The sequence below is a fragment of the Gymnoscopelus microlampas genome (genome assembly GCF_963454915.1).
Source record: "Gymnoscopelus microlampas genome assembly, chromosome: 10".
Classification (NCBI taxonomy): domain Eukaryota; kingdom Metazoa; phylum Chordata; class Actinopteri; order Myctophiformes; family Myctophidae; genus Gymnoscopelus; species Gymnoscopelus microlampas.
Window position 1 is genome coordinate 15170669 of NC_139947.1, and position 11359 is coordinate 15182027.

The following is an 11359-nucleotide window of genomic DNA, read 5'->3' on the forward strand; positions in this document are numbered from 1 at the left end:
CGACCTGAGGGAGTTGAGTGCACGGCGTCGAGTTGGTCAGATAGGCAGTTGTCCAGAACCGCCGATCCGACCGATACGGCCATTGTGAAAAAGGCAAATGAGCCAATTGATAGCCATGCCAACCCCAGCCAAAGCTTGATTTGGCAAATTCCCCACACCTGTTGAATTCCCCACAACTGCCACTTCATTAGGTAGTCAGTTCTCGTCTGTTTGTACTCTTCAGACATTACATAAGGACTTTTCCACCTCTTTTACAGCTTTACCCACCTTTTCCCAATTCCCACAGTAACATTAGGGATCTCCATATGGGCATAAAAGGGACAAGGAAAGACAGATAGAGATAGCCACATCTCTGTCTATATCTCTTATCAACAGCATACAAGGTACACAGGCACCAGACAGATACAGATACAGAGATCTCCATATATAGGCAAACAAGGGACAATATCATAGGCTATATTATACTATATATTTTAATATAATATATCACATCATATTATAATATATAGTCAGATGGTAATTATTCCCCTACCGACTTCAAATTCGGGGCGCGCAGTGGCAAGGACTCGAGGGAGTGCAGTGCACGCCGTCGAGTAGTTTGGATATCCAGTTGTCCAGAACCACCGATCCAACCACTTATATGGGCATAAAAGGGACAGACAGACGGGTACAATGAGTACTCTGACAAAGCCCCCGACACTATGACTTAGACATATTGGTCGGATCGGCTGTGCGGCGTAGGTGTGAGGGCCGCATAGTGGCCGAACCTCTAGTTGTAGGCTTAATACAAGAGTAAACATTATGTCAGGGTTAGTGGCTGTTGTGCAGAGTAAAATGGCTTGAAATTCCCTTTTTAAACCAAGGGGCAAGGCTTGGATATTTACGATGAGGCCAACACGGAAGCTTATGAATGGCCAGAGTGGCGCTGTTTTACCCTGCGCCGACCTGAAGTGTCAGAAAGAATTTATTTTAGCGCAAGTGAATGGGTTTTTGACAAACTTTAGACTAGATTTTCTTACCGTAATAAAACTTGTCATAAATTCTATATGCTTCCAGTTGCTAGTTTAAAGTCTCCTTTCAATCATCATGATATGCGTTTTGCTAAATTATGGTCCCATTTATTCTAAAATTGACGATAAAGTAGGCTATGCTCCAGGAGGGGCGGGATGATTTGATTGACAACCTACACAACCAATAGCATTCATTCCCCGCCCCCGCTCTTGATTGACAAGCTACCCAACCAATAGCATTTTTGGGGGTGTTTTCCGGTTCGCTGGTCACGTGTCTGGTCTCAACCAATAGCGTTTGAGTTCCGGACGTGGCCAACTGTATAGAGCGTGCCAACACGTCGTCACCACGGGGGGGCGCGGCATAGTAGCGCAGACATGTTTGTTTTGGGCAATGTTAAGTCAACCTGGTTTATACCCCTCAAAGATGTCCGCTGCTACCAAAAGACACTTGTTGACGCCCCCTTCAGGATTTTTGGCACGCTCTATATATTAACGATGGAGGAATGCATGTTCCTGAACTATCGGCTTCATTTTCGTTCTGTAGAAAGCAGGGGAGTGGCTTTGTCCATTCTTTTTTACAGTCTATGTTTTAAACAGGCATTTTATTATGGAGCAATCTACCGTTAAGCACAAAACAAAGCCAATCGAAGGACAGGCTTTGTGGGTAGAACTAATGATGAACTTGAAGTAATTGGTGCAATACATGTGGGTAAACATGTAGGTTTTAAATCGGTGCTTGTTTTTTTGCATTAGTTCTGTTTAATTAGGTTTTAGGTGAATTTGTGTTACTTTAAGCGATACTAGAGTTTTGTTTGTTTGTATATTCATTTTATTTATTTATTTCCATGTGATTTGTGTCTGTTTTACACTAAGGACCACTTTGTACATAAGTGTTTTAAGTGCTATCCTCAGGATTTTGTTGAATAATAATAAAATCTATCAATCAATTCTGCTGAAAGGCCTGGTTAGCTTATTGTATAGCTGTACAGTATTGTGTCCTCAGTGTCCTTCACCATTTTCATAGAAAACAGCAGAGTACAGTAGAAAGAAATGCGCGCAGACTCTGATGTGTCTGCGCGCATGCATGCATGATGCTGCATGCGTATATGCACGCGTGTGTGTGTGTGCGCACGTGCGCACGTGCGTGCGTGCGTTCTTGTGTAGCCTACTTGTATTACTATCCATGAGAGTACCAAACATCTCCACAATGATAGTAAGACATCAAAGATAAAGCAATCTTGTTGCCTTGACAACAATGCAGAAATTGTTTTGTCAAATCACTGGAAGATGACATAGTGATGGAGAGAGAGATGACACTCTGAACAACAAAAGGAGACATGTTATTGTGTTTAAGTTATAAGTTGGACATATTTTATTTTGTTTGTTTGTTGCCTTTTGACATTTTTATGGCTGTTTTGCTACTAGCTAAGCTAATGGTATAGAGAAGACGAAATGGGAGAGGAGAGGAGTCGAGAAGAGGGGAGAGGAGAAGACAGGAGACGTGATGAGAGGAGAGGAGGTAAAAGGAGAGGAGAGGAGACGAGAGGAGATAAGATGAGGTGAAATGAGGTGAAAGGAGAGAGGAGGGGTGATGAGGGGAGAGGAGAGGAGATGAGGGGAGGGGAAGGGAAGGGAGGAGAGGATGGGGGAGAGACAGAGTGCTGCATGCTTAAAGCTTTGCGTTAGCCTTACATGAAGTTTTCTTTCACAATCACACTGACACAGACACGTACAGCGGTGATGTTATCAAGGAGAAACAGACACACAGACAGATTGACTGACTGACTGACAGGTATAGAGAGCTGTTCACGTCATATGATGAATCTCTTTGAAACAAAAACATCTACATCTCGCACTCTTCCTGGAATATCGTCTCTCTCATATCTTTCCTTCTCTCCATCTATCTCTCTCTCTCTCTCCCTCTCTCTCTCTCCCTCTCTCTATTGTATGTACTGTAGAATCTGTTGAGCCAGGAGTCTCGGATCATAGTTCTCTGCAGCTCTCCTCCTGCGCCTACGACCCCCATGATGCAGTTCATCATCCGGGCCCGTTGCCATGGTATCGATTCGTTTCATCCTCTGCAGCGCGGCGGGGACAGCATCGCCATATCTCTCCTCTCGTCTCCTCTCTTCCACCTCCTCTTCCAACCTCTTCACCCTGAGGAGAGGCGGGTCGCTGCTAGGCAACGGCGGGGCCATGTCGTCAAGGGAACGCCGAGTCCTCCTGTGGGCGGGTTCCCTGTCGGACAGGTCCGTCCTCATTGGCTGAGCAGCAGACCAACTCACCTGGCGGTTGCCGGGGCCAATGCTGGACAGTATCTTAGCAACAAGGTATCTGATAGATATGCAGACAGACGCACAGACATACAGAGAGACAGACAGAAAGGAATTAAATTAGTTAATACTAATGTATTACTTTAAAGTGTTGTGGCACTAACCACACATTACCAACCTATTGACGAATTAAATGATTAACTAACCAACCAATGAACAAACTAGCTAACTCAATGTTTAACTAATACATGAAACCATCTGACTATTACTGTGATTTATAATCTACTACATTATAATATAATCCATTAATATGAGTGTAGTCGGTCACAATTACAGTGTAGTCTATTGCTGTTCCAGTGTAATTTCTTATCACAGTATTGACGCTGACCTCAGTGTCTCCTGGTCTGTTGCTCTGTCAAATCCCGTTTCAGTTCTTTGTGCTCCAGGTCTTGCTTGCAGCCGGTCCTGTCCGATCCGGTCCAGTAGAGCCTGGGCCACCTCTGGATCCATTCTGGGACGGGGGGTCATAGGTCAGACCTGGGCTCAGACTGGCGAATACCAACTAACTGACCGACTAACTCTCTTTAACCATTTAACTTACTACCACTAACCAGTAAGTGCCTGGCAGGTTCAAAACATGTATAGGAAAAAATACATTTGAATATTCTGCTGTGTTACTGTGGATTGGTCTACCTGCTTACCTAAAGTCTATTGGCTCATATGTCACCTTTAAGTACTCCTTAAAGAGCTGGTTCAGCACTGGTTCTAGCACTAGTAGCCATTGTGGTTCCTGAGATGTGTTTGTTTTTTAGTGGAAAATAGTAAAAAGAAATATATATGTACAGTATATGATATACAGGTATGTACTTTAGTTTGGTTTTGTAGAACTTTTGTATCGATATTGTAGATGGTATGAATATGTATTTGATGTATAATAGCTCAAAATGTGTTGCGGTGCACAATATTTCTAAATGTTTTGAAAAAGTTTGCCTTTAATGACATACCCAAAATACACACGGCAGGTTAAAGACATAATGAAATGAAAAATATGTTTTCACACTTTTAGAGCATACCCGGTCATAATGATTTTTTGTGTATTTTTATCTCAAAATAAAAGTCACATTTTCCTTCCTGTAAACGAAAACGTACTGCGTGATGACATAGACAGGCCCTTATGAATAAGTATGAATCTTGATATAATTCATTGATTCCCATAGCTAGTGTTCCTCCACTCGCACATGATTTTAATTAGGGAGAGGCTCTTGGACTGCTACATAATTTATCCAACCCAAGATAACGGCCAGACGGTGAGTTACTCGTTTTGAACTTAAGCAGTACATACTATATGTATCTGAAAACATTGGAAGTGAGAAATAAACAATGCAGTACATAGAAGTGGCGCAGCTTTTCTCCACTCTCCCTCTCTCTCAGTGCAGTCTGTGTAGAGTCCATCGATCCCATAGCCCAGAGGGGACGGGATCGTCGACTGACACTGATTGGTTAACCCCCCCCCCCCCCCCCGTTTATTGCTAATAAGTTAGCAATAAAGCCATTTCATGACGTCTAAAAGTGATTGATGTCACTCACCTGTCCATTCTGGGCTGCATCCGCCAGGCGGTCTGGGGGTTTCCAATCACGTTCGTTTCATCGTAGTCAGGGGGTGTGGCTTCCTGGAAGTCCCCGGGTCCCTCTTCCTCTTCCTCTTCCACCAAACCTACGGCGCCGGGGCCGACCAATCCCGCACTCTTGGCCTCGTTCAGAAGGCGGAGCATAGCGGCCAGGTAGGCTGTTGATTGGTTTGTTTTAAACATAACGTTTCACTTGTTTACTTGCTTTAATTTTTTGTTTTTTTTTGTTCATCAGAATGTATATTGAATGTGGCGTTCTTTATCACCTGCTGCCTGCTCCTCTTCCTCTTGCTGTTCCTGCCTCTGGTCGCTCTCCACCAATCGCTGTAGCGCTTGGCCCAAAGCCTGCCCCTTCCACTCCTCCGGTTGGTTGTAGAGGACGTCACGTCTGGTGGGATATGACATCATATCTGCCTCGTACGGTAGCAAATCACGGAGCTCTCTACGCAGACGTCTGGCTCCTCCCTGTGAGGCATCAAAACCACGCACTGCAGATAAAGACTAAGAGGAAAGACAGAGAAACGTGTGTCAACAAGGATTCATCTTTTATCTGTTGCTTTGTCAACGTTGCAGAGTGGCTCAGAGGAGCCTTTGCCTGAAGACCAAAAGCCTAGTATCTCCCTCAGTCAAGGGTCCCTTCCCACACGGGTTCAGATCCTGGGCGTTACAGTTATACACAGCCAATGATTTGGAGTATGAACATAATTCATACTATATTTTCACACAACATTAACCACTTGAACCCTAGCGTCCCTATTCTGGAGCGAAAATAGCTGATTAACAAGCAATGTGTCTTGTAGATTTGCAATTTTCGGGCGAAGATATTTAGTGTAGTAGAGCAAGGATGAGGTGTAGTATAATAGAGCCATGGAGGACTCCGGTCAGCTATAAGACAGTGGTTAATGGTCTCCTCTCCTCTCCTCTACCCCTGGTGACTCACAGTGCTGAGTCACAGGAACACAAATAGATCCATACATGTATGATGCATCATGCCTCTACACACAAAGACACACACACGCACAGACCCATTTCTTAGTTTTTCTCCTGGTCTGATCATTCACAAGCCTGATTGTCTGGGTATTTAGCTATTTAGCAGTCAGTACTGCCAGTGGCCTTTCTGCCAGTGAGGGGCAACCACAAGATGTTGGAGACGTTTGGGAAACAAAGTCATCCAGTAATGACAGTCGTTCCTAAGTACCGTAACTAACGTCAAAGGTGATGTGATGAGTGATAACGTGTGGATAGATGCTCTCCTTTTTTTCAAATCTTTATCCCACGATTTTGTAACCCATTTTTCACCCAGTACCAAAGCCTAAGTTTGTAATCCTGCATGGGTGCTACTCTCCCTCTGCCAGCCTGGGGAGAGCCCCGAACTGAGCTCATGCTTCCTTCAATGCATGAGGAGTGAGCAGGCCGCTTCTTATCACCTGACAGGGGGGAGTTTCCCCGGTAGGACATAGCGCCCGGCTGACCAGGGGGAGGCAGTATAGAGACCAGGATTACTGCTTTTTGTGAGGGTACCTACCCTAGGGGACACGGGGAAAACATGCAAACTCCACACAGAAAGGCCCTTTCGCCAACCCCGCATAGGGTATGGGCACTGATGACGCGGAGGAACACGCCCCTAGCGCCCGCAGCATCCCCGGCGAAATCGAACCCAGGACCTTCTAGCTGTGAGGCGACAGCGCTACCGACTGGGCCACCATGCCCCCTTAGATGCTCTCCTTTGTTGCTCTCATGTCTTTAGTTGTGTGCAGTATAGTGGAGGGAGCAGAAGGTCACACCAGGGACCAGGATAGACAGACTCCAGGCACCACTACACATTAGTGCCAAAAAATTATCTCACTCTCTCTCTCTCTCTTCCTCCTCCTCAAATTATGGCCGTGTTTGGCTAGTTTACCTTTCCAGCAAGCTGCAAGTGCAAGCTGGTGCAAGCTTCAAGTCTTATACCCTGTAATGTGAATCATATTGAGGGATTTCCTTGGCCTCCTGGCAGCATTGCACAATCAATTTGGTGCTGATCGGTGTAGTGATTTGTGAGATGTGCCATGGACACAGACACACAGACACACCCCTGCCGTTCCAGCCTGGTGGAGATAATAAGTTCAAATAAAATCGTCAAAAAAGCCATACTATACAGTCAAAAGACGTCAAACTGTCATCAAAATAATATCATACACAGATGCTATTTTTCTCCTCCCCTCTGGCAGTGGTCTTGTCCGGTATTGATGATGCAGTATTGCGCTGAGTCAGACTTTCTGCCCGCACTCAGGACATTCTGTCTAATTGATATACCACCCACACACACAGTACATCCTTGTTCATTTAACTCTGTGAAGAGTAGACAAATGGAACCAATATGTGCATTAACCGCACACATAAATCCTATTTACTTCATTGACCGCCCCCAAACCACCCCCCTCCCCGTACTATACTACAGGTGCTATACTGTAGGTCCGCTAGTGTTTCCCTCGACACCAAATCACTTCGCAAATAGCTGATGTACAAGCTTGTACATTGTACCTTATTCCCATTTTCTCCAAATGTTCTGCCCTGGAATAAGGACTAGGCTGTGGACCGTGGTTAATTAAGAATGGTGATGACACAGCAATTGTGTCGTTATCTCAAATCACCTGGCTCGTCCATAAAATAATATTAACTCTAATAATAATTCTACTAATACTACGAATAGCGACATCGATTATTATTATGACTATCAGTAACCAACCATTAGTGTAGACAGGAGAAAAACTGGGACAGGGGATATTGTAATAAAATTTAGTGTTTGATTCGATATATAGACCTGCTACTGTGTACAGACTGACACACAAACGACGGATGACCCAGAATAACCTTCATAAGCAGACGTGTGTGTTATGATACTTCCTGTGTCCAAGGAGCATTGTTGCCATGGCAGCCAGTGTTTCTAACGACCTGTGTGTCAGTTCCTCTCTCCATTAATTCGATTGGCTGTGTGTGTGTGTGTGTGTGTGTGTGTGTGTGTGTGTGTGTGTGTGCACGTGCATGTATTTGTGCACACATACGTGCATGCGCACACAGCTTTATGTGTCTTCCCTTGGAGGAACGTCCTCTTAGTAAGGTGTTTTGCTGTCTGTCTGTCTGTCTGTCTGTCTGTCTGTCTGTCTGTCTGTCTGTCTGTCTGTCTGTCTGTCTGTCTGTCTGTCTCTGTGTGTGTGTGTGTGTGTGTGTGTGTGTGTGTGTGTGTGTGTGTGTGTGTGTGTGTGTGTGTGTGTGTGTGTGTGTGTGTGTGTGTGTGTGTGTGTGCATTTGGCATGCATGCAGCGTGACATATGTGTATTGATTATGATGGAGTCATTCGGGTTGTGTTTAACAGAGAGAGCGAGTGAGAAAGAGAGGGAGAGGAGATATGCAGAGAGATGAGGAAGAAAAAGAGGGAGAGGGAGAAAGACAGAGAGACAGAGAGAGAGAGAGACAGACAGACAGACAGACAGATGAGGGAGACGGAGAGAGTCGTACTATAGAAACGTGAGATTGTTCATGTTATTCAATCTCATTCACAAATAGAGTACAAACAAGAGCCCACACTAGCTTCATGGTTAACACAATGGTCGCTATAGTAGTAAAGCCGTAAAGCCAGTTGCTAAACATTTATCTTATGGGAATTATTAAAACTGTTGATTCCTGACTGTTGATTATGACTTCAGTCTCTCACTCTGCCTGTAACTGAGTGTAATTATTACTGACTATTACAGTTAGTCAACCACTGTTAAGCCCTTTTCTTAACCACTCTTTAGACTCAAGAGTAAACTGGACCTGAGTTGTCTCTGTACTTGGACCTCCCCTCCCCCGGATGCTGGGGTTCAACTGGTTCACATCAGTTGATGGCCAGTGAAACGAGTATAAATCAGGCATCAGTTGGATGCATTCTCTTTCTGTTCCTTGATGTATCTCTCTCTCTCACACACACACACACACACACACACACACACACACGTGCTCGCTCACACACACACTCACACACACACACACACACACACTAGGGCATTAACAGAATAATCGAATATTCGAATATTCGACTATCAAACCGACTATTCGACTATCAAACCACTATTCGATTATTCGATAAAAAAAAAAAATTAAAAAAAAGTTTTTTTTTTTTTTTTTTTTTAGATTTTTTTTTTTTTAGTGGCTTTTCTGCAGCAGACACGCAGCTGTGAGCTCTGGTGTGACGTCAACTCGCATTCCTTGAGTCCAGTCATCAATGTCATTGAAAAAAAAAAAAAAAAAAAAAAAAAAAAAAAATTTATTTTTTTATTTTTTTATTATTTTATTTTTTATAATCAAATCGATTAATCGAATATTCGAATACTTATAGGTCGAATAATTCGAATACTAAAAATCACTATTCGTGAATGCCCTAACACACACACACACACACACACACACACACACACACACACACACACACACACACACACACACACACACACACACACACACACACACACACACACACACACACACACACACACACACACACACACACACACACACACACACACACACACACACACACACAATCATTCTAACTGCAACTGGTCACTCTCACTAGTTACTGGTTTAGTGTTGTAGTCGAAATAGACTGTTGCCTAGTGATGACACAAACGTATGTCTGTCTCTCTCTCTCTCTCACACTCATCAATCAGAATGGCTTCATTAGAATGACAAAAACAGATTGTACTTGTGTTGCCAAAAAACTCAAGAACAGATATGGGATACACCAATCCCACAAATATAAGAAATAATATGCATGTATTACATATTTACATACAGTGGCGAGATAAAAAACAATTACGTATTGAGACAAAATTATATAAAGATAGCAATACTCCTACAAATGCGGTTATATTCTCCAATTTGATATATTTAACTGTAATATGGTATTCAGTCAAAAATAGCCATTTTTCTTGATTTATCATTGTGAAAGAAAACAAAAAGTCATTAATTCAATTTCATAATGAGTTCTGATGCTTTAAATATGACCCAGAAATTAATGTTTCGTACCCGTCTGTACCTGTATGAGTGAGTGATAAATAAACCCCCTTGATTATATAGATTATTTTTTTTGTGTGTGTTCACAAGTTTGATTATCATTATTATTTATTTATTTTGTAAAAGATATAAAAGATCATTCCTGAACATACAGACAAAATCTCTCTCTCTCTCTCTCACACACACACACACACACACACACACACACACACACACACACACACACACACACACACACACACACACACACACACACACACACACACACACACACACACACACACACACTCTGCTTTGTGTCTGTGTGTTTGCTTGGTGTGTGAGTGTGCTGTGTCTGTGTCTGTGTGTGTGTGTGTGTGTGTGTGTGTGTGTGTGTGTGTGTGTGTGTGTGTGTGTGTGTGTGTGTGTGTGTGTGTGTGTGTGTGTGTGTGTGTGTGTGTGTGTGTGTGCGTGCGTGCGTGCGTGCGTGCGTGCGTGTGTGTATGCGTGCGTGCGTCTTACCTTGGTGCTGGCTGTGTGCGTCAGCAGAATCACGGCAGCAGCAGGGATGAGGAGCAGACCCACAGTGACAGAACCCAACATTCTGACTGAGTGACCAGAATGAGGCTGTTCTGTCCAACAACAACAACACACTCACACACACTGCTACCCTGTGTCTACACTGAACACTCTCAGGGATGGAGAGAGAGGAGAGGAGAGAGGACAGGGGAGGGGGAGGAGGAGGGGCTGCGTGGATGAGAGAGGAAATAAGGAGAGAGGGGGGGGGAGGAGCTTCACAGATGAGTTATGTAAGACACACTGTGACGAGAGAGAGGGGATGTCACGATTGGACATTTTTAGCAGATGATTAATTGTCATACAAATAATCGTGATTGATGATTTAACTATTTTTTTTGCCTTGACCATTGGAACATTAAATAAATAAATACATATACAAAGAAATGACTGAAAACAATAAAAATAAATAATGTACTCTGTCCCAAACCCCTCTGGACGACACAGGTTCCAGAGGTTTCCACTATCAGCTCTGTTTAGCTGCATATGGTTGAAGCCCTCCATCAGGTAACCAGAGAATGGGCACTTGAGAGAATTGAGCCCCTTTACAGAAGCTGCCCTCCATGGTTCCTAAAATACAAGATGCTTTGTCAAGAATACATAATAGACAGACAGACATACTAAATTGTTCACATCTGGTCACCCTTGTAGTATGCTCAAACTTAAAGCTTTAGAGACAAAGATACAGAATTGTATCCATTATAATCTACCAGTGATCCAGCTGAGAGCTGACATGTTACATATAGCTGGTTCTTATCCAGCTGTGTAACACGCCATAAGGACGCTTCAATAAGCGAGGAGCAATATTTCTATTTAAAACGTATTACAGTGAAAGTCATCAGCTTGCATGAAGCACAAA

The 11359-nt window shown here is 43.5% G+C and overlaps 1 protein-coding gene across 1 annotated transcript; it reads right to left on the reverse strand.

Annotated features, from left to right (window-relative positions):
• Window positions 1–2401: 2401 nt before the first annotated feature.
• On the reverse strand, window positions 2402–10577 carry pcsk1nl (proprotein convertase subtilisin/kexin type 1 inhibitor, like). The gene is made up of 5 exons (XM_084068129.1): window positions 10447–10577; window positions 5178–5412; window positions 4871–5069; window positions 3672–3794; window positions 2402–3344 (listed from the first exon to the last, which is right to left on the reverse strand). Exons 1-5 carry the CDS (start codon window positions 10525–10527, stop codon window positions 2951–2953), a joined length of 1032 nt encoding a protein of 343 aa, XP_083924255.1. The 5' UTR covers window positions 10528–10577; the 3' UTR covers window positions 2402–2950.
• Between the last annotated feature and the right edge of the window lie 782 nt (window positions 10578–11359).

What these genes read in the sequence shown, in the direction of transcription:
- pcsk1nl (XM_084068129.1), bottom strand. Translation starts at nt 10,527, where the DNA reads ATGTTGGGTTCTGTCACTGTGGGTCTGCTCCTCATCCCTGCTGCTGCC. An exon ending in GGAAGAGGAGCAGGCAGCAG is followed by an intron (nt 5,070 to 5,177) that starts GTGATAAAGAAC and finishes ACCAATCAACAG; the next exon opens with CCTACCTGGCCGCTATGCTC. An exon ending in ACAGACCAGGAGACACTGAG is followed by an intron (nt 3,345 to 3,671) that starts GTCAGCGTCAAT and finishes CATATCTATCAG; the next exon opens with ATACCTTGTTGCTAAGATAC.